At 56.0% G+C, this 21,723-nt stretch overlaps 3 protein-coding genes across 13 annotated transcripts in view; 2 read left to right on the top strand and 1 right to left on the bottom strand.

Annotated features, from left to right (window-relative positions):
• NUDT1 (nudix hydrolase 1) overlaps window positions 1-3,015 on the bottom strand; it is a 7,165-nt gene extending 4,150 nt beyond the window's left edge. Inside the window, exons 1-2 of one of the 4 annotated variants that reach the window (XM_027125610.1) lie at window positions 2,948-3,015; window positions 1,334-1,499 (exon numbers count right to left, since the gene is read on the bottom strand). In XM_027125610.1, the coding sequence (XP_026981411.1) occupies window positions 1,334-1,485 (152 nt within the window). In that variant the 5' untranslated portion in view covers window positions 1,486-1,499; window positions 2,948-3,015. Of the gene's footprint in view, window positions 1-1,333; window positions 1,500-2,017; window positions 2,469-2,509; window positions 2,893-2,931 lie in introns of those variants that run through there. The other 3 variants (XM_027125612.1, XM_027125611.1, XM_027125613.1) reach the window with 3 other exon arrangements.
• A 9-nt stretch (window positions 3,016-3,024) lies between these two features.
• Window positions 3,025-7,860, top strand: MRM2 (mitochondrial rRNA methyltransferase 2). Its single transcript, XM_027125609.1, has 3 exons — window positions 3,025-3,072; window positions 4,700-4,989; window positions 7,039-7,860. Exons 1-3 carry the CDS (start codon window positions 3,065-3,067, stop codon window positions 7,476-7,478), a joined length of 738 nt encoding a protein of 245 aa, XP_026981410.1. The 5' UTR covers window positions 3,025-3,064; the 3' UTR covers window positions 7,479-7,860.
• A 1,870-nt stretch (window positions 7,861-9,730) lies between these two features.
• Window positions 9,731-21,723, top strand: part of MAD1L1 (mitotic arrest deficient 1 like 1) — a 315,176-nt gene continuing 303,183 nt past the window's right edge. For 2 of the 8 annotated variants that reach the window (XM_027125595.1, XM_027125596.1), the window contains exons 1-5: window positions 9,733-9,957; window positions 12,255-12,417; window positions 15,724-15,864; window positions 18,139-18,318; window positions 20,712-20,836. In XM_027125595.1, the coding sequence (XP_026981396.1) occupies window positions 12,268-12,417; window positions 15,724-15,864; window positions 18,139-18,318; window positions 20,712-20,836 (596 nt within the window). In that variant the 5' untranslated portion in view covers window positions 9,733-9,957; window positions 12,255-12,267. Of the gene's footprint in view, window positions 9,958-12,254; window positions 12,418-13,082; window positions 13,162-15,723; window positions 15,865-18,138; window positions 18,319-20,711; window positions 20,837-20,858; window positions 21,441-21,723 lie in introns of those variants that run through there. The other 6 variants (XR_003436929.1, XR_003436928.1, XR_003436930.1 and 3 more) reach the window with 5 other exon arrangements.

Here is a 21,723-nt window from a genome sequence, read left to right as displayed (position 1 = left end):
TGGAGGAGGCGGACCTCACACGCCGCTGGCGGGGCTTTAAATGAGCACAACTGTTTGGCGGTATGTGCTAAGGCGGAACACCTCGAATTCTCGAGGGCAGCATCCACCGGAAAGACCGTATAGGACCGTCCACAGCTACATCACTTGCAACTCCAACCCGGAAACGGCCCAAAAGCCCACGCCCGGGATGAGCAGGCTGCAGTGTGTTCATAAACCGGACTGGACCACTGCCACATGCAGACATGATACCAGGAAGAAGCCACAGCTGCAAGTCTCTTTCTACAGGGTATTTCTGAATGGGCCAAACCGTCAACTGTGACAGCAGTCAAGGTGCAGGCTGCCCCCCTGGGGGCAGGGTCCACCCTCCAGTCCCATTTCTTGATCTACGTGCTGGTTAAATGATGGACCCATTTCTTAAAAATTCCCTGGTGAAGACTGGCATTTTCCTACATGTACTTTATACTTCAATACAAACTTGACTTATAAAAGGTCTTCAGTCCTGGCCTCACGACGGACAGAGGGCGTAATTCGGTGTGATCAGAAAGGTGGCGGTTCTGTGAAGGAAGTCCAGAGGTCTATGGAGAAGAGCTGGGGGAGGGGCACCTTCTCCAATGTGAAGGCGGAGGAGGGGTCAGCCAGAGGAGGAGCCAGGAAGAGTGGGTGGGCAATGACAGCTTGGGGTGTCCGGGGGGGCAGGGATGGGAGCGAGGGGGCAAGGCCAGACCGCGTGGGGCTCAGTGGATGACACAGGAGGCTGGATTTATCCACACAAGCCTGCGAGGGGCAGGAAGGCAAAGGGGCTGCGGTCTGGAGGCCTGTGTGATCTCGGGCACACTGCTCAACCTCTCTGGGCTTCGGTTCTTCCCATGTGAAAGTGAGTGTGTCAAGGAAGAACTGAGACTGTGTGCGGAAGCTCCCAGACACGCTCGTCACCAGCTCCCCTGAACAAAGGAAGGAGCCCAGTGACTGGCCAGTCCCTTGGCGAGAAAGAGGAAGCCAGGATTCTTCCACCCAAGCCACTGCACAGCAGCTTCCCAAACGTCCTAAAAACCACGACTGCAGAGCAGCAGCTAATGTGTGCTGAGCACGGACCATGTGCCAGGCCTCGCTCAGTCCCCTATGTTTATTTTCTCACTTAATCTTCACAACAGTCCTAAGAGGTAGGTACTGTTACTATCCCCACTTTGCAAATGAGGAAACCGAGGCTCAAGGATTCGGTCTGGGCTCCAGGTCGCGTGGCTCTAAGTGATCAAATCAGGGGCCTGGCTCTCCAGCCCGAATCCTTGTCGCCTGCGGAAGCTGGTTCTGCGGTCAGGCCTGCCCCTCCCCTCACCTCTTGGCTCCATCCTCGATGGTCTCTCCTTCTTGAACTTTGCCTCCGAAGCCGTTCCACCGGCCGGCCCCGAAGCCTCGTTTCTTCATGCCCAGGAGGACTCGCTGAGGCTGCAGCACGAGCACCAAGGTGTAGAGCCTCGAGGCACACATGGTGCCCTTGGGTTCTGCAGGGAAGGCAAGGGGTTGGGTCAGCTTGACCTGGGTGTGGATGGAAGCGTGTGTATTGCGGTGGCCAGGGGCCGGGTGGACAGGAAATGTGCTCTGCCAGGCACGGAGAGGCAACGTCCCAGCTCTGTCACATGTAGCAGGTTTTCTGGGGCAGACAGAGGCCTGGCCCCCAGAACCCAGGGGCATCAGTGCCCAGGCCCTTCGCTTACTGGGCTGATGCAGCAGGTCAGATGACGGCCCATCCCTTCCCCTCCCCACTCCTCGGCACAGGGCTGTCCCTGCTCCTGTGTCCAGGGCCCAAGCCCGCCGGGCACCAAGAGAACCCTGCAGTTTACCCAGCGGTTCTTGCGTCTGGCTTTTGGCCTTGGCCTTCTCATTACGGGGCCTTCTTCTGGCCTACTGTGTTCTGGTTTCTGCCTCTCTGCAAAAGCAGACCCCCAGATTCCCAAGAAATGCATGGCTCCTGACAGTGGATAGTCCCCACTCCTGCGACAGGTTTTCACACTCTGCTCACAACTGTTGCTGCTCTGGGACCTGGTGCTGGAGCCCAAGGGCCTCTCCTGCTTGAATGGGTTTGTGTGGTCCAGAGAAAGACTCGGAGGGTGACGTCGGCCACTGCTGGAGAAATGCTGGAAGAGCAGGACCAAGTTAGCTGTCAATCCATCCCCACCCCAGTCTGGCGCCCACACTGGACGAGATGCAGGATTCAGGACCAGCGATCCTCCTGGGAAGTTACAGTGTCTGAGAAAAGGGCCCTAGGCCTGGGTCCTGGTGCTGGCGGTAGGTCAGGCAGGAGAGGTGGGTCTCTGTGGTCCAGCCTCCCTTTAGTCTGCGGACTTTGTCATGTCCCCGACCTGTTCGTGTCCAAATCCCTGGCTTCCTAAGGTAATTGGGATGCTGCTGCGGCTGCTAGAACTGTCAGCTGTCAGTGATTAGGCACCGATTATATACTTCCCCCAAATTATCCCCTTTAACAGACCCAACAACTCTGTGAGCTGACACTTACCTTTTCCATTTTCAGCCAAGGAAACTGAAGCTCAGAGAGGCTACGTTTGACCCCAAATCAGACACTGGAGCCGGTACCCAAACCTGCGTCTACCGCAACCTGCGTCTACCGCACGTTGAAGTCTAGTTGGCTACAGCTCTTGGTTCTGCCATCAGACGGGTCCCCAGAGAGCCCGCCTAACGTCAGGGGTCGGGCAGCGCCCCGTGTCAGCCGGGTGGCCTCTCAGCGGGGTCGCCTGTACACCGAGGCCCGCGACTGGAGTTTAAAGACAACGCACAGTCGAGCGCCAGGCTCGGACCCCCGTGTCTGGGGCCTTGTCCGTGCTGGGTCTCCAGCCGCCCCCGCCCACCAGGCGCTCCCCGGCAAGTCGCAGGCCCGTCTCCCGTGGCGGCGCTCCCGGTCTCACCCGCTCCCGGTCTCACCCGCTCCCGGACTCACCCGCTCCCGGGCTCTGCACGCGCCTTTCCCACCCGCGCGCCGCTTCCGGGGGCGTGGCCTAGGGCCGGAAGTGAGGCCGGCACTTCCGGTGGCGGCCGCTGGAGCGGTTCGGTGTTCATGGCCAGGTGAGCGGGGCGGTCGGTGAGCGGGGCGGTCGGTGAGCGGGGCGGTCGGTGAGCGGGGCGGTCGGTGAGCGGGGCGGCTGGCGCTCAGCCGGCATTTGTGGAGCACCTACTGCACGCCTGCGGGAGGCGGAGTGACCAGCGGCCTGTCCCAGGTTTCCGGTCAGAAAAGGGGCGCAGAGCCCACCTCTTCCAGGCCCGGAGAGGGTCAGCCCCGACAAGGAGACCTGCCAGCACGAAGCCGACGGTCGGCGAAGGCTCGCGGGGAGGGGCGGGCGAGCGGAGAGCTGGAGGGGGCTTTAGGAAGGGAGGGGCGGGTGGGGGGGCGCCGCGGGTGGAGGTGAAGCTGTGTAGAGCTCCGCACGCCTGAAGCCTGCGTACCAGAGGTGAGAGGCCCACGTGGCTGAATCCAGGCCGTGGGATGGGGCTGGAGGCCCGCTGCCCAGATCAGGTGGGCTCGGGGCGTGTAACTCCGCTTTCCACGCCTCCGCTGACCGGTGGGATTAGTTCTGGCGCCCAGGACCACCCTGTGTCCTCTTTCCTCGAGACTCTACGCCTTTTAAAGGCAGCAGTTCTCACGTTACTGTCTCCAAATCTTGTCACCATGTTTTCATGCTGAAGGAACTTTTGGCTGCTAGCCATGGGGCTAATGGCAGCCTTTTTCATCAGAAGAAAGGACGCAGAGCTTCCTTTGTCGGGTTGTTCTGAGACTTGCATGAATGGAGGTGTGGCTAACTCGCAGTGGGTCAGATGTTAGCCACCCTCTTCCCCTAAGAGGCTTGGAAGGAAATTGCGCTGCGCTCACACACGGGGTGAGTTCAGGCTTTTTAAGAAATGTGACAGGCCAGTCAGACGCTGTACTGGCCACCAAAGCCATGGAACTAAGCAAGGGAAGGACCTGTCCTCACGGGGTTTTCTCACAGTTTCTCGAAGTGCAGTGGAAATTTCTATCCGCTGGGAAAGAATGTTACTTTCAGTAATTTTATCAGCATTTTTAACCAGTCTTGGGAAAACTTTGGTTGACACAAACAAGGTGACTACCATTACTGTTTGAGTTTTCCTGAAGAAAACTTCAGGAGGGAAAAAAACACCTTTGGGCTGAAGGGGAGGGGCCTGCCGGAGGAGCGTGCTCCGGCTGCCATAAGCCAGCACCCAGGACGGGCGACTTACAGAGCAGAAGTGTCTGGCTCAGTGTCTGGAGGCTGGAAATCTGAAATCAAGGTGTCAGCAGGGGTGCTTCCTGGGACATCTCGACTTGTAGACGGCCACCTTCTCCCTGTGTCTTCATGTGGTTTTCGCTGTGTGTGTGTGTCTGTGTCCTAACTTCCTCTTACAAGGACACCAGTCATATGGGATTAGAGCCCACCCATGTGACCTCATTTTATCTTAATTACCTCATTTAAAGACCAGCCACCTCTTGAGGTGCTGGGGGTTGGGACTTGACCGTAGAGGCTTCGGGGGGATACGGTTCAGCCCGTCACACCTTCTTTCCGGCTGTGGGGCCTCGTCAAGTCACCTCTCCCTCTTGGGCCGCACTGTCCCATCTCTGAAAACGTGCGGATTGAGCCTGCGAGCTCCTGACCTGCTGGTCTTTGCAATGCCAACCTGCTTGCTCCCTTTTCCTCACCAGGTCCTCGAAGCTGGTGTGGGCTTCCTTTCAGCGTCAAAGGTTCCACACCGGTGGGAGTTGCTTCAAGGGCCGGACGGGCGCTGAGCACCTGTGGCTGATGCGGCATTTGAGGGACCCGTTTGTGAAGGCTGCGAAGGTGGAGAGTTACAGGTGTCGAAGTGCCTTCAAGCTCCTGGAGGTGAACGAGAGGCACCGGATTCTGCGGCCTGGCCTCCGGGTGTTAGACTGCGGCGCCGCTCCTGGCGCGTGGAGCCAGGTGGCTGTGCAGAGTGTCAACGCTGCAGGCACAGGTGGGGCCTCCCGACCACCGTGGGTTAGACGCAGGCGCTGCCCTCTGCCAGGGGATGCAGAGCAGCGGAGCCGCCCCGTGAAGGCACACGCTTCTGCGTGGTTGTTCAGGAGGAACGATACAACACTGACATTTTCAGAATGAGAGACAGGGTAGAAAGGGACAATGAAAGTGAAAATCACCTCACATCACACCACAGTAGTGTGTCGACTAATATACTGGTGTCCGTCCCGTACCTCTGTTGCTGATTCAGAGCCTCAACAGAGATATATATATATATTTTTTTGGCTGACTGATATATTGATGTCTTTCCATGACAGTACAACTGAGTCAACCTCAGGGGTTTCCAGGTCCTGGTCCTTGAAGCCCTGGGTTTCCTGGAGGTGCTCCTGGGGCTGCCCGGGGGGGCCCTCGTGGCTCTGGATTCCCCACTTTGGCTCAGCTTGAGGGACTTAGCTTTTATCTGTTTTACATTTAGGGGTTTTGACTAAGATCGTCTATATAAAAATGTTTCCTCTCACTAATAGATCAACTAACTATGCAAGGCAGGAAACTATGCCATCCTTTGAAACAGCTGCGTGGTATTCCAGGTAACGGTCGTACTGTTGGTGTTTACAGTCTCCCCATCTTGGGCACCAAGGTTGCTTTTGGGTGTGCAGTGCTGTGGTAACGATCCTTACCACTTGTGTTTCCTGCTGTGAAGTCTGAGGGTACCACATGCACTGGCATTATGACACATGTGAAGTTCACAAAGATCTCTCCCAGACACCTTAAAAACAGTTTAAAAAATTTCTTTTGAGCTTAGTATTTATCAGCTAAGTGAATGAATGAGTCAGAAACTTCTGTTCCTTTTCCCACCACTGAGTCTATCCACAGACTTCCTAACAACTGATTTTAGTGGTTCCTGTCCCCCTAATTTCTCTTCAGTAGAAGCAGGAAAATGCCGAAGTTTAACTTGTAGGAAGAGGTGGCAGAAGCAAAGAGTGTGTGGATCAAATGGTTTGGTTCTTTTACTCCCAGAAGTTGCAAAAGTGGAACCAAAGCCATTTGCCTTTAGAGGACACTTCCTGGGGCTGTAGTATGTGGAACGTTAAAGTTGAGACACCAGAAGTGTATAAAATGGAACGAGAGATGTCCCAGTAGCCAGGGCTGAAAATGGAGAGCTTTTGCCTTTGAAAAATGAGGTATCCTGCAGAATACCTGGACTTCCAATCTTTAGATCGAGATAAAACGCCCCGCCCCCTCACCCGTGGAGCAGGTTTTTACCAAGCCGAGTGAGCTACAAAAGAGTCTGTCCCCTTCATGTATCTAGCCTGTATCTACCCTGGCATGTAGGGAGCCCGGCGTGTAGGGGTGGTGCAGGGAGGGGCCCCCAGGGCTTGTGAAGAGGGGAGCTTGGAACGGGAAGGGAAGGGAAGGCAGGTGGAGCCTGGGTGCAGCGGCCGTGCGGGCAGGAAATCTTGTTTCAGGTGAGGTGAAACAATAACATCTTTTTCTTTCACCACTGGCATCACTCAAATATGGGCAGGGTATCAAATTTTTTTACCTTATTTTGCATTTGTCCGTTTCCTCCCTCTCTTAGCCTGTTTCTGCTAGTTTCTGCATTGAAAGAAATTGGATTAAACTGCAGAATGGATTTGTTGATTTAATCCAGAGGCACTTTGTATACTGGTGTGTCATTTTCTGTTTCAGTTTGTCAAAAAGAGCACTCAGAGATAAAAGCCCTTTCATGGACCGCAAGGCTCAGGGAGTGCAATGAAATCAGAGACGGTGTCAGGGCCCAGGGTGTGGCCCCAGGTCTGCCTGTCCCCTGGGACAGTCACTTTTCCTCTCTGGGCCTCAGTTTCCTCAGAGGTAGAAGGACCACCACTCCCCAGCACGTGTTTTTGTAGGATGTACAGAAAGTGGGGAAAGGCTTGTGTCCACATATTTGCACATTAGCTCTTTTCCTCGGTCCTGACTTTTTATTTCTATTTTATTATTTTGTTGCATTTATTGTTTGTGGGAAGATTCAGGGTGTAAATAAGTACAGTCACCGTTTCTTCCTTAGATCCCAGTGCTCCTGTTGGCTCTGTGCTTGGGGTAGATCTCCTTCACGTGTCCCCCCTGGAAGGAGCAACTTTTCTGTGCCCTGCCGATGTGACGGACCCAAGAACCTTGCAGAGAATCCGAGAACTGCTTCCTGCTGGGAGAGCAGATGTGATTCTGAGTGACATGGCACCCAACGCCACGGGGATCCGGGGCCTCGACCACGACAGGCTCATCAGCCTGTGCTTGTCCCTTCTGGACATGGCTCCAGAAGTCCTGCACCCTGGGGGAACATTGCTGTGTAAAACCTGGGCTGGAAGTCAAAGCCATCGGTTACAGAAGAGACTGACAGAGGAATTCCAGAAAACAAGGACTGTAAAACCTGAAGCCAGCAGGAAGGAATCATCAGAGGTGTACCTCTTGGCCACACAGTACCGAAGAGGGAAGGGGGAAGGTCTGTGAAGGAATGAGAGTTTCTTCTGCTGTTTCTGGTTCTTTTTCACTGCAAATGTAGCTTGAGCCCTTTCCTGAAGTGTGGCTGGGGAGATCCGAGCTTGATCTCGGATGCAGCGGGCAGGACAAATGGGGGACCTTTTTTTAAGCCCAAAAGATGTGACAAAACTATATTCAGTGTCCAAGACATATGATAAAAAAGTCTCTATAACATGATTCGTGAAGAGGAAGAGATAGGCAAAGATTAAAGGATGAGCAGGCAGACTGAGGGAAGGATAAAAACACTGGCAGTCGGGCTTCCCTGGTGGCGCAGTGGTTGAGAGTCCACCTGCCGATGCAGGGGACACGGGTTCGTGCCCGGGTCCGGGAAGATCCCACATGCCGCAGAGCGGCTGGGCCCGTGAGCCATGGCCGCTGAGCCTGCGCGTCCGGAGCCTGTGCTCCGCAACGGGAGAGGCCACGGCAGTGAGAGGCCCGGGTACCGCAAAAAAAACCAAACCAAACAAACAAAAAACACTGGGAGGCAGAGAAACATACACACGGACACCTTTATGTAACTTTCTCTTCATACCCACGTTAGTATGTTACAGAGAAACAGGCTTCCACCCTTGCTCCAAAACAACCCACAGGTTTCCAGGTGTTATTTTTGGTTTACCGTGTAATGTAGAAAAAATCTGAAGTTTCAGTCTGGGCATTTGTGTCCATCTCTCTGGCGAGTGATCTGGAAATACATCCATTCTTCAAGCAGTGAGAGTTCTCAGAACAATCAGGGAAGACGTTTGGTATGAATTATGCACGGGGTGGGTGTGCTTTGCTTTTCTCTGGGATTGTTGCTGTCATACTCCGGCCTCCAAAGACTTACAGGTAAGTGTGCCGGAGCAAGCGGAGAAGTGGTGTGTGCGTTTGTTTCCTTCTATTCTTCCGGGAACTCGATGCAACTTTACGAAACAATCCAGGACGTATTACTTTATGGAATTCCATGCTTTTAAGTCCATCTTTTGAAAAATTAATTTCTTCAAAACCATTTCCTGGAGGTATGCTCATCTCTTAAGAAGAGTTTATTGATTGTAATGATGATTAAATGTGTAGACCGAAAAGAGAACGCACCGCCTGAAAGTTGAGAGTTATGTTTTATTTGGTGGACAAAACAGAGGACTTAAGCCCGGACACAGCATCTCAGATAACTCAGAGATTGCTCCGAAGCGGCAAGGGGGGAGCCAGGATCTATAGGAGTTTTAGCAGCAAAGACCAGGTAGTTGGAATATCAAATGATCCCTGTTAACAAAACAAAAGCAAGGCAGCTCGAGTTAAGGAATTTAGTGCGTTTCTACGTTTGGGAAGATGCCGGAGTCGGGGGTCACTGAGATCATTTCTTTGATGTGCACCTCAGCTCTCTGGGGCAAGCGTCCTATGTTTTCTCTTCCTGAGTTTCTTCGGTGTGCCGTTGGGGTGGCGGGGCGGTGAGGTGGTGGCTGCAGTGTCTGACGGCGGGCATGCTGTTTCCATCCCGAGTTCCCTGGTCTCACCATCGGGGGTGGCTGTAGTGGCTGGTGACCGGAACGTCTTTTATTTACTGATACGGCAGGCAGCAGTTTTAGTTCACAAATCCGAAGGATCGCTGGGGGAAAGAATAGATACCCAGGAATCTCCATAGGGTCCTAGGGTAGTCCAGATCACTGAAGTAGGCTGCAGGCCCGACTTCTAAGATTTTGTTTTATTTGCGCTCGCAGCCCGCTAATGTAGCCCAGAGAGCCTCCTGTCCTGCTTGCACCTCCCCATCCCGTTTCCTTCCGGCCACAAAACCTCGTGTTTTATTCTCTGGAAGGGAATTCGGTGCAGACCCTCGGACGCTTAGCAGGGGGAGGGGAGGAGGAGGGGCCGGTGAGACCCGTTAGTGGACGCAGGTTGCTGTGGTTCCAGGAGGGATCTGCTGGCTGTGGGCTGACCTCGCCCCGCTCTGCCCTTGCGCCCTGGAGAACTGGGACCCAGACGACGGCATCGCGCCCCGACAGCTCACAGGGCGCTGGGAGGGTAGCTTAGTAGACCGATTTTTCGCGTTGTTTTAGAGGGCCAGGGGAAAGTAAAAAAGGCATTCATTCAGGCAAATACTGTAGGGGCAAAATCTGCGGACTAGTCCGGCGGGCTGGAAAGTTTGGCCCTGCGAGGCCACCGTTGGCCGGTGCTGTTCCCACAATACGGTGCCAGGCAGCCGCCCAGTGGAAGCCTGACCCGCAGAGGCCTGGGCCACGAAGATAGTCCCACGGGCTGGCCTTTGGTTCCCAGTCCTCTCCGAGCGGGGTCTCCTGCGGGTGGGTGGCTATGGGGGCGAACACGAAGGCCCCAGGACCCGTTGGTGCGCGGGCCCGGAGTTTTACGGCTTGCTCCGCCCAGGTCTCGCGAGAGCGCAGGCGTACGTCTCGCGATACGCGGGCGTAAAAGAGGGAGATCTGAGCAGCGGCGACGGCGGCACGGAGGCTGAGGCGTCTAGGTGAGCGGCCGGGGTCCTGGGAGGGGTACCGGGCTGGGCTTGGGGGCGGGTGCTGAGCCGAATCGGCTGGGTTCGGGCGAAGAAGAGGCTGGGGCAGCCCGCCGGGTCTGGGTGCGGACGCCGCCCCCTGCCCTGGGGCTCTGAGACGGCGCCCCCTCGGCGTCCCCCCTTCCTTCTTAGACCCCGGCCCTGGGGCTGTTACCGGCGTGTCCACTGTCTGTCCGCGTGCTCACCGGGGCCGGGGTCCCTGCCGGCGCGCCCCTCCGCTCCGTGCTCTGTCCTCCGAGCCTGGGCGCGTCCCGTGCAGCCCCCCAAGGCTTCCTCTCCGAAAGGAGCAAATGGAAATGGCCAGGGTTCGGGGGGCGAGCGAGGGCCGGGGCGGAGGCGGCCACGGAGGAGAGGTGCTTCACCGCCCGGCCTCCGGGAAGAAGGCGCACCCCCCCTCCCCCGCCGCCCCCAGACGGCCCAGTGCAGAGAGAGGAGCCCTTCCCCCAGTCCCGCCCTTTCGAGTTTACAGCACTGTCGCCCGCATGTCTTCACTTGAGCAGCGTGGGAGTTGCCTAAGTTAGGAGAAAGCAGACAAACGGGTGGTGAACTTAGGCCAGCGCAAGTGCCCGTGGCGGTGTGAAGTGGTCTTGCCGGGTGGAGCGCAAGTGCCCGTGGCGGTGTGAAGTGGTGTTGCCGGGTGGGGAGCATCCTCGCAATTTCTGTAGGTGCCCTCGGGTGTCCTTTTGCCAAGGAGGGCAGTCGAGAGGCAGTGTGCTCTGGCTCCCAGCTCAGGGGTTCCGTTGAGAGCAGTTCACGTTCAGCGACTAGACTTCTGGAAGTGAGTGTCTTTGATAGAGAGCATGGAGTTTGAGCTTTCACCTTATCGCTTGCCTTATGGAGTGGTTTAGCTCCAGGCAGGTGAAAATGGACGTGTGCTTTTCATTCTGTTGTATTAAGTGCATCAGCTCTTGAGAAGAGGGTGTATTGCCTAAATTTCCCATCATGGGATGGAAAGTATGGTCCTGGTCAAACGGGAGGATTTGCCTTCCAGAGCAGAGCGCTGCTGCCTGGCTCCACGTGGGCCTGTGTCTCTCAGGGAGGCTCACAGCACTGTGAGTGCCCCTCCCCGGTCTGTCTTCTAGCCCATTTTCCATTTGTAGTATGAAGGAGAGGTAGAACAGCTGTGTTGTGCAGCGGTGGAAACGATGGCCTACAGAAGACAAGGGCTCTTCGTGCCCAAGGCCAAGTTTCTTGTTAAGTGTGAAATGCAGAATCAAACCAAGATTCTTCACCTTTTTTGGGGGCAGGTGCCTTCAGTCTAATACTTAGGGGAAATCAGTGAGAGCTGGCTGCTTTCCTCAGGGGAACACAGTATGCACCTGTAGGAATTCACACCTTTTGGCTGTTAACTCTGCCTAGGACACTTCCACACCTTCTGACTGGTAGACGGCCTGGTGTGAGGCTGGAATCAGCGCAGGGCTGGGGATGCGTGTTCTTTGCTTCTGCGTGTCCTCGGCCCTTCACACAGTGGCCTGGGGAGTGCCCTTGACCTTTAGAGCCAGACAGACCCAGGTTCCAGTCTAGGTTCTGTAACTTTTGGAGCCTCGTTTTCTATCATCTCTAAAAGAATGTGTAAGAAGGTTTCATTCATCTGCCCATTGTGATGATTGCTGTGTCATATGTTAAATTACAAGCAAAGTGATAGACTCCGCGGCAATAGCTGTGCCGTCTGCCATTTGGAGACTTCTTTTGGGCCCTTACAATCCTCACAACTTTGAAAAGTGGGATCCTCAGTGTACAGATGAGGAGACAGGTTCAGGAAGTCCTGGTGCCCAGTGAACGTCAGGCACCTTTCTGTGTGGTGCCTGTGGCTGAAATAGTAGTGACACTTACTAACGTCTTTGTTATCCTGTAATTAGCGTTGCTGTGGTTGTCATCCTTACTGCCACCATTGTGTGCTTTGTTTCTGATTCCCAGAAGCTAGGCTTTTTGTGATTGCTTATGTGGGAGACGTGCCACCTGATTGTCGAGCACCTTATCTTGGGAGCCGTCTGTCTGTCCTCCTGGTGTGCAGGTCAGCAGCTTGGTGGCGTGTTGTACTTTTATGCCTCCGTTTCTTCTCTGAGAAATTGGCAGTGTGGGCTCCCAGTGAACTCCAAAGAATGTGGTTACGGACACTGGAATATTATAAGGGCTCTGAGAGAGCATTAGGGGAGTGGGACTGCCCGAAGGTCCCCCTGACTGGGCAGCTGGCAGAGCTGATGGCTCATGAAAAGGCTTCCTGTGACCCTTGCCTTGCTTTCCTCCAGAAGGGAAGTGGCCATGGAAGACCTGGGGGAGAATACCACCGTCCTGTCCACCCTGAGGTCTTTGAACAACTTCATTTCTCAGCGAGTGGAGGGAGGATCTGGACTGGATGTTTCCACCTCTGCCCAAGGTTCTCTGCAGATGCAGTACCAACAGAGCATGCAGGTGAGTGGTATGTGTTGGGATAGGGGCCTCTAGGTAAAGACACCTGCTCTTAGGTGGGGCTGGTTCGAGTTCCAGATGGTGTAGGAGAGCGGTTTGTGTCAGGATAAGGGCCTCTACATACAGAGACTTTCCCTTCGGTAGGGCTGATTCAACTCCCATATAGTTGAGGCAGGTGTGCGCTTTCTCGGCCTAGAGGTCAGCTGGCCATCTCCCACGTCTCCAACGTGGGTAGGCATAGTTTTGGAGGATAGCCAGAGGTCATGGTCTGGCCCTGAGCTGTCCTGGCTCAAAAGCCTGAGATAACAGCACCCCCAGAGTGGGTCAGCACTGTGCTGACACCAGCGAGCTCGCAGACACCAAAGCTAGGATTGGAAAGCCACTTTATCCATTTAATCGAGGGAAACAGTCCCAAACTGCCCGGGCACATGACCACTGGAATTGTGTAGCCAGCTGCTGGCTCCCTTGGTGGTGTAACACATGGGAGGGCTGTGTTTTAAGCACAGGTTCTTGGTCAGCCTGGCAGGAAAGGCAGGGCAGTGAGTGAAGGCTTGGGCATATGACAGCCTCAGACTATGGGGGCCATTTGCACATCTTCGCTTCAGTCTGCCGTGGGGTGATTTTTATAGTTTCACTTTGCTCATAGTCTTATTTCACTTTATTCCAAGTTCTCGGCAATGCTCACTGTGGACACAGTTGTAAAGGCTCAGGTCTCCTGAAGGACTTCAGGTTCTGAAGAGTCGTGGGGTCAGTGCTAGTTGGGGCAGGGATCACTGGGTCCACATAGGGAGGGGATGTGGTGTCTGAGCCATGTCCAGGCCCCTGCCACTGTCAGGGCTGCATCAGGTGATCTCTGGCTTCTCTGCTTGCATTCCTTCTCTCTTGTCAGCCTTGCCTGTGTTGCTGCAGCCTTTCTGCTATAATGTCCTGTGTCAGACGAGCCAGTGGTTTCCTGTTGCTCTGGGAGCCCTGATGAGTCCATGCCACATTTGCTAAAACAGGGGCTGCTGTGTTTGTATGCATTCGTTTGCTGAATAGTTGAATCACTATGTGTTTGTTAGTGGGCTAAGTTGCTCACTGCCCTTTTTTTTTTTTGGCAAGGACTGTTCTTTATCCTGAAATTAGGTCATTTATATTTGTTTTTGTTGTTAAAACACCTTTTTTGAAATGGTGGTGGTGACAGACTATAGGGTTTTTTTTGTTTTTTTTTTTTTTGATCCTTGCTCACTGGCAGAATATGAAGTTGGCATCTTTGGTCTAAGAAAGTTATAATTTTATTGATGGAGATGTCTGGGAACTTTTGGCCTGTTGGAACTATAGAGTCTAGAATTTCCAGGGTCCCTTGTTCTCACTCACCTATGACCTGAAAGGCTTCCCCGGTTGGGAGATCAGTAAATGAGAGCTGTAGCCAGAGTGAGCTGGTTAGAGAGCCATGTGGCACCGGACCTGCCTAGGAGCCCTGACCTTGGACCTGTCCTGTCTCAGGACTTCAGTCAGTGTTCTGTCTCTTTCCTACCATGCCTGGCAGGTGAGGGAATAGCAAGTGAGGGAACAGAGCAGCTGCAGGTCTGGGGAGTCTGGAGGCAGAGAGCAGTGTGTTGCCTACTAGTCCCCTCCCCTGCTTTATTTTAAGGTTCCTGTTTCTGTGTGCAGGTGTTTATAGTCTGCTGTGCTACGTGTCAGTATTGGCTTAAATATAAAAATACGTTCAGTGACTTTCCTTCAGATATAGTCAATGTTCCAGGAAGATGTGGCCAATGGATGTGTGTCTCCGGGACTTCCGTGTGGTACCCACACCCTCGGAGCTGGGGTCCCGCCATCCTCTGAAGAAGCTGGGCCCTAGCTGCAGACTCAGAGTGAGACTAGGAAGACTGAGTTTGATGGAGGGTAGAGTTAGGAACTCCCAAATGTCAACAGGTGGGAATTGAAATGAGAGAAAATATCAGAGGGGTAAAGAAAGTGTGGACTTTGGCCTCCAAAGTATGTGGGGGAAGGGTGGAGAAAATGTCTTTTCTCTGGCCTGGGATTTCTCACACTTGGCACTGTTGACATTTTGGGCTGAATAATTTTTTGTTTTGTAGGACATTCCTGTGCATCGTGGGATGTTTAGCAACATCCCTGGCTTCTACCCACTACATGCCAGGAGCCAACACAGAGTGTCGCCCCTTCTTGTGACGATCAGTTGTGTCCCCAGACAGTGCCCCATGTCCCTGATTGAAATGAGAACCACTTTCTATAGCCCAGAGCATCTTGAACTTTAACGTGCATATGAATCACCTGAAGATATGGTTAAAAGGAAGGTTCCAATTTGGTATCTGTGCGGTGTGGCCCGAGACTCTGCGTTTCTGTTAAGTGCCCAGGAGATGCTGTGTTGCTGGACTGCAGGCCGTTCTTGGAGGGGTTGGGCTCTAGCCCCCTGAAGACAAGGCCCTTGCAGTCGGTGATTTGGTGGTACTGTTGGCTGTGTCTTCTGAGGCCCTTCAGAGCTTCAGTTCCACCTTATTTACCACCCTCTGGGGGACGCAGACTTCTGAGATGGGCCCCAAACTGCTGGCCCCTGGTGGACTGGAGTTTCTCCCACTTAATCGAACACTAACTAGGTGTTGTGGCCCCGCGGTTCTGCAGATAGAATTAATAGCTCCAATCAGTTGACCTTAAGGTAGGGAGAGTACCTGTGTGGGCCTGACCCAATCAGGTGAGTCTTTAAAATCTGGGTTCAGAGATCAGACAGAGAAGTCAGAGATGCAGAGCAGGAAAGGGATTCCACACGTGTGAGATTCTCCCTCGTTGGCTTTGGAGGTGGAGAGGGCCGTGTGGCAGGGAATGTGGGCAGCCTCTGGGAGCTGACAGCAGCCTGGGCCTTCCAGCCAGCAAGGAAATAGGAGCGTGGAAGAGGCTGCTGAGCTACAGGGGAGAGCACAGCTTGCCGACTGCATGGATTTTAGATGTTGAGACCCTGATCGGAGAACCTGGCTCTGTGTGCCCGGCCTTCTGACCCATGAAACCGACAGCCAGCATATGGGCGTTTAAGCTGCTGCGTTGGTGGTAGTTTGTTACACGGCATAGGAAACAAGCCCTCACACTGTCATCTGAAAACGCACCTTCCTCTTTCGTCCTTTGTCACCTTCTCTTGTCTTGCTGCCTCCCTGCACTCCTTTCCCACCTGGGGGCCCGGTGTTCCTTCCTCCCCAGGGCTGAGCGAGGGCCTTGCTGGGAGCAGGTGCTTGGTGAGGGAGTGTTGAGTGAGCCCCTCGCCTGGCTGACGCAGCTTCTGAGGACCTGTCTTTTCTTTGCACATGACCCGGTCAGCTGGAGGAGCGAGCAGAGCAGATCCGTTCCAGGTCCCACCTCATCCAGGTGGAGCGGGAGAAGACGCAGATGGAGCTGAGTCACAAGAGGGCCCGCGTGGAACTGGAGCGGGCAGCCAGCGCCAGTGCCAGGAGCTATGAGGTGGGCTCTGGTGGGGCCCCCCAGAGCAAGGGGGTGGTGCGTGTACCTGCCAGACCGCGGGGAGCAAGAGCCCAGCCAGCGGCCCAGGTGCTCTCCTCCAGGTGTCCAGGGCCTGCCTTCTTAGGCCACCTGAGGAAGTGGGTCGGGCCTCAGGTGTGCTCTGTGTCCCCGGGGAGGGCAGCACGAAGGGACGGCTGCCCTGCCACGTCTGCGCAGTGAGGTGCTGGTGGGCATTCGTCTCCGCCGGCTGCCTCGTTGCCCTGTCTTCTCTGTGAGAATTGGGATGGAGGTCTGGCACAAATGCCAGGTGGCCTGGGGGTTACAGGCCTCGAAAGTCACCGGCTTGTGTAAGAGTCTCAGGTCCAGGCTGGCTCTTGTGCAAATGGTTATAAGGCCTCCGCGCCAAGAGCCCCAATCTCGGGGGCTGCTTCAGGTTGCCCTTGCCTCACCCAGGGCAGCTGTTACCCAGAGGAGACGCCAGGTGTTCACTTAGTGCGTCAGTTCCACGCTGCCTGTGCTTTGATTAACAGCACTTTGCCAGGGCTTTTCAATAAGTCTCTGGCCTCTGTGCTTTCCTGAGGGTGGATGTCTGGCCCCACTCTCACCTTACGTGGCATATTCCCACTCTTTCCTGGTCCCTGTAGAAATAGCTGATGGCTTCGAGGGTGTGATGCCAACTGGATGTACTTGAGCCCGACGTGCAGGCCCGTGGCCGTGGTGTGTTGTGTGGACTCAGTAGCCCAGTGTGCTGCAGGTGGGGGACTGCTGCCTCGGCGTTGGCCCTGGTACTGCTCAGTGTGGGGCTTCGGCCGATGTTCTGGGTTGTCCTAGGAAAGATGTCCTGGGGGAGCCGGTGGGAAGAGGAAGAGGGAGAGGCCACGGGAATCTTGCAAGTATTGAAGTGAGTCACTGACAGTCTTTCTTGGGGAAATCCAAGGGTACAGGGCTGACTGAGCTTAATCCTGGGGCCCCCTCGCTGAACTTGCGCCTTCCTCTCGGAGAGGTCTTTCCCCACTGCCCGTGGACTTAGCTGAAGACGGCTCTCGAACCGTCTGAGCCAGTGGTTTTCAGTTTGTCCCTTTGAGTCTTGGGTATCTGCGAAGGTTTTTCAGGGACTGCCAGTTTGGTAGTGGGTGGAGAGGGCAGGTGGGTGGGAATCTCAGCCCTCCCACCTGGAAATACCTATGAGATGGTGAGACTTCAGCGTCCAAGGTCTGGGGACCTGCCTGGACTGCCGCATGTGCACTTGGGACTGGCAGCCTGAGGAGAGATGCCACGTCTTGCCCTGTGACGTGCTGGCCGGGTCCCTGCACAGCCACAGCAGCTCACTCCTGCATCTTGGCAGGTCCCCAGGCTTTAAGGCCTCCTGGTGGTTTGGAGGCTGTACTCGCGGTTGGTGGCTCCTTTGAACCCTGGATCAGCAAGAGGCCGTGGCCCTGGCCGTGCTTTTCTTAAGCTCCTCCTTGCCGCTGGGCTCCGAGAGTCCTGGTCTCAGCACTGCCTCTGAGTACGGCAGGCCCTGCGAGTGCCCGGCAGGCAGCCCTTGGCGGGAGCTTCTGCGGCTCAGCTTCCTGATGAGAGGTCAGAGGTCAGCAGAGTGTCAGGCTCCATGTAACTAGGACTTGGTGCCTTTGCCCCTGGGACTCTGGCTGCCACTTGAGGTCCCTTTGCTTCTTGGGCTGAGGGTAACCTCAGTGGCCGACACTTGCCCCTTCGGACCCCGAGATCGTCAGAGTGAGGAGTCTGAGTTCTGTGCGTTCCTTACCAGCGCAAGCCACGCGGCCCCTCGAGGGGGCCAGTGCAGGGTGGCTCTGAAGCTCTGGGGGAGATGAGGGCCCATGGTCACGTGCTCCTGCCTGCAGGCTCCTGGCCACGCCCCCTGTCCCTGCCCGGTCGTCCACTCTCTGGGGGCTGGGGGCGTGCCGACTCACTGGAACGGGAGCCGCCGGAGCTGCCAAGCTCAGAGGCATCTTCCCAAGGTCGAGTCTGAGTGAGATCGCTGTGCTCCTCCTTGCAGATGGCCACCGTGAGCAGTGGTCGGTGGCGGTGACGTGTGCCGAGCGCCCTCCCGGGGGGGCGCCGTGAGATGTGGCGTTGCGCCGCTGTGGCCGGGTGCTCACCTTGGAGGGCGTCCCGCTGCGGCCTCGGGGTGCCTGTGGACTTGGCTCTTGCCTTGTCGGTGGCTCTGCTCTGGGTCTCGGTCCTGTCCGGCGGGCAGAGTGGGCTGGGCTCGGCCTGCTCACGCGCCGTCTCACCAGGCGTTCTCCTTGGCAGCGCGAGGTGGACCGCAACCAGGAGCTCCTGACGCGCATTCGGCAGCTGCAGGAGCGGGAAGCCGAGGCGGAGGGGAAGATGAAGGAGCAGCTGCAGCGCTACAGGGTGTGCCAGCAGAGCCTGGATGCGGCCAGCAAGAGGCTGCGGGACCAGGAGGACGGCCTGGCCGAAGCCGGCGAGGTGAGGGGCTGGGGCCCCGGGCTGGGGTGCTGCCCTCTCCCCACGAGCAGTCTCTGGGCGGAGGGGAGATGAACTCCCACCTCCAGCACGGTAGCTCCGTGGTAGCGCCACTGTGTACTTCTGCTCCCCACGTGTGTGCCTACGTTTTTGCGTGGTTGTGATCGTAGCAGAAATACTAATTTTCCATTCTGTGGTTTTCAGTTAGTAAGTTGAATACTTTTTTAGTCTTTGTGATTATTTTTAGTGGTTGACTAACCTGTTTTTGGTCACTTTCAAGTGTTTTTTTTAATACACACACACACCCTCATACAGATACATATGTGGTAGATAGCTTCATGCGTGTAGCCTTTTTGTTTCTGTTGAATGATTTCGTTTGGACAGATCCCTAGGAATGGGGTTATAAGATCACCAGGTACAGGTCTCTCTATGGCTTTTGCTACCAGTTGCTGTGTTCTACTAGTAGCTATCGTTGAGGATTCTACTTTCACTGGAACCTCTACCTGTCACGGATAATGGTGTTTTCTGGAAATACTTGTGATTCTGCCCCCCCTGCCCCCGCCCCCAGAGATGTGCCTCTGGATTTGCATTTCTTTGATTATTAATAAGGTTTGTTAGCATCTGAGAATATGTCTGGAACCAGAGCATAGATCAACCGTAGTCCTTATGGTCTCTACCAACCGAAGGTTGTGTAAGCTTTAGAGACAGAACCCAGACATTGATGCTTGTGGAAATTGGACTCCTCTGACCTTCCCTGTGTCTTTGCTGTGCTGCTCAGGATCACAGGCGCTGCGAGGAGGAAGATGAGACGCTGCCGGGCGGGGGGAGTCGGGGGCCGCGGGATGACCGGGGTTCTGTGTCTGCGTGGTCTTCTCCCCCTGGTGGCTCTTCGGAGCAGCGCCAGGTTATCTCTGCCTTGGCCGCGCTGGAGAGCATGTTACGCTTGTTCCTACATCTGTCTTCTGACGTGGATGTTGGCAGGAGCGGCCGTAAGACAAGTCCTCCTCCCGCCTTGGGTGTGTGCCTGCTTGTGCTCTCTCGCAGGCTTCTCTGGAGGACGGGGGTGGGCATGTCCTGCACATGGCTCAGTGAGGAGCAATTTGGGGGGCACCCTTGGCACAGAAGTTGCAGAGCAGATGCCCGTGGGGCCTGGCGTGGCAAGGGTTGTGGCGGTTTGGGACGGAGACCCCGACGTTGCTCATCTCCCTTTTCACCCTGTGGAGAAGGTGTCCTTGGTTCCGAGTCTAGGTTTGTAAACCTCCCGCCCGCACAGCTGTGTTCTCTTGTCGCGGTGCCTGGCCTAGATGCTCGTGCTCTCTGAGGTCATCCTGGTGGTGGCCTGGCTTTCGCGCAGCTTTGTCCTCCAGGCGGTGGGCTGTCTGGCTCCTGGATTCAGCACAGCGCCTGTACCTTTATTTAGTTCAGGAAGAATCCTCAAAGGATATGTTCATTGTTAAATAAATCTTAAGTATCTTCATTCTTCTTTGGGTCCCGGATTGAGAGTCACTGTTATAATAAAGGAAACCATGCAGGTCGATGAGAGGGTAGGACACAGACCCACCCCCCCATCAGCCTCCCTGGGGGGCCTGCTGTGGCCTCCGTGTTTGCAGACGGTGCCCCGTGTGAGGGTTGCTCACTGTGGTGAGTTTGCCAGGCCGTCCTCTTGCCCTCAGCGTGTAGGTTGATGTCTGACTCTCAGAGGCTGATGGGGCGATGTTTCCACTTGTTAACTTAGAGTGACGCCCTTGAGTGGGCTGGCTTTTCCTGTTGGAGGCGTGCTCTCTTGCCCCAGGAAAGCCACAAGTGGGGTCCCCTCACCAGAAGGTTGTCCGGGGAGGGTGTGGTCCGAGCTGAGGACCGCGGTTCCGCCCCAGTGTCCGTCTAGCGGACTCGCTGTCCTGGAGGCCTCCCTGTGCCTTCCCCCATGACCCCTTCTGGCCTCCGCGGCACTCGTGCAGCTCCCGTTCGCTGTGTGTGGCTCTCGTGGCGTCATGCTGAGGAGCCTCGGCGCCCACTTCTGACTGCTTGGCGGGTGCCCGGCGTGTCCCCGTGTAGCGTCTCCTGCACAGCTGGGCGGGGGGCGCGGTGCTGGGGTGGGGTGGTTAGAGGAGGGATTCTGGGCTGAGGACAGAGTGGGTGTGGGCCGCCACGGACTGGGGGGCTGTGCACACGCCGGCTGGGAAGGGGTGACGTGGGGTGTGGGTGTGGAGGCCGCCAGGCGTGAGGCCCGGGCCCGCCTTGGCCGGCAGCGTTCTCACTCCAGAGGCCACAGGTCACCGAGGCGGGGCTCAGGTGGGGTTGAGGGGCGGTCACGTGTTCCAAAGGAGGAGATGGCTCTGTCCTCGCCCTCCAGAGCGGGACGGGAGGGGACCGGCTCTTGTCTGTCTCGCTTTCAGACCGTCAGTGTGCTGAAGGGGAGGCTCTCGGACCTGCAGTGGAGCGTGATGAACCAGGAGATGCAGGTGAAACGCCTGGAGTCTGAGAGGCAGGAGCTGAAGGAGCAGCTGGAGCTGCAGCACAGGTGAGCGTGGAGGCGGGCAGGTCCGCCCCCTTCAGGGCAGGGGTCCCCGCCCCTTTGCCAGGTAAGCCTGGCCAGCTGTCCACCTGGGTGCAGTTGGCCCGAAGCCTGCTGGGCTGCGTGCCGAGCTGGGCGTCCACTCGTTAACCATGTGCCAGACCCAGGCTTGCTCTCCTGCGTATGCCCTCTGTGGCGTGAGCGCCCAGCGTTCACGATCGTCGTGTGCACTGAAGCTCTGAGGTTCCACGAGTGCCCTTCGTGTGCTGGCCTCCCATCCACAGGCTGTTGGGACACACTGAGGCCTTTGAAGCCAGGACCTTTTAGTGCTAGAACAGAGCAGTGTTTCAAATGTTCCAAGAATAAGAAGCGGGAACAGTCATTTTTTTCCTCCTCTGGGAGTGGGATGCCTTCCTGGAGGGAGCTTTCAGAGAAGATGTTGGGTTTGAGCGTGCGTAGGACATGCCCTGGGGCAGGGGGGACGTGGGTGGGAAAGGACGTTCCTGGGGAGGGAACCCTCTGAGCAAAGGCACGGCAGGATGGAGGAGCTCGCCAGGAGATGCAGGTGGAAGACAGCGCTCTCCCAAGCTCGTGGCCTCTGCCTTAGCAGGTGTTGTCTTAGGGGAGTTCTGACCACTCGGTGGAATGGGGCAGGGTTGGGGGGGGTGGGCCGGTCCTGAGCGGGTCCTTGGCTTTGGCTGTTCCAGGGCCAGCAGAAGCTCCTATTGTGAGAGGTGTGGGGAGGGGAGAGGACTCGCAGGTGGTCTGGACTTACCCACGTGCCCTGCGACTCAGGCCACAGAGCCAGCAGCAGGGGCTGGGCCCTGGACCCTGAGGCGTCCTTGCAGGGAGCGTGCAGGAGTGTGCTTGCACGCGTGTATGAGTGAGTGTGT

This window comes from Aethalodelphis obliquidens, unplaced genomic scaffold (genome assembly GCF_003676395.1).
Source record: "Aethalodelphis obliquidens isolate GAN/ISIS:26980383/991018 unplaced genomic scaffold, ASM367639v1 scaffold30, whole genome shotgun sequence".
Lineage (NCBI taxonomy): Eukaryota > Metazoa > Chordata > Mammalia > Artiodactyla > Delphinidae > Aethalodelphis > Aethalodelphis obliquidens.
Note: the sequence above shows the minus strand (reverse complement) of the source record. Positions and strands in the feature narration are given on the sequence as shown.

Bases quoted from the DNA above. Each gene is read 5' to 3' on its own strand.
- MRM2 (XM_027125609.1), top strand. The intron at 4,990-7,038 runs GTGGGGCCTCCC...TTTCTTCCTTAG, and splicing joins TGTCAACGCTGCAGGCACAG to ATCCCAGTGCTCCTGTTGGC.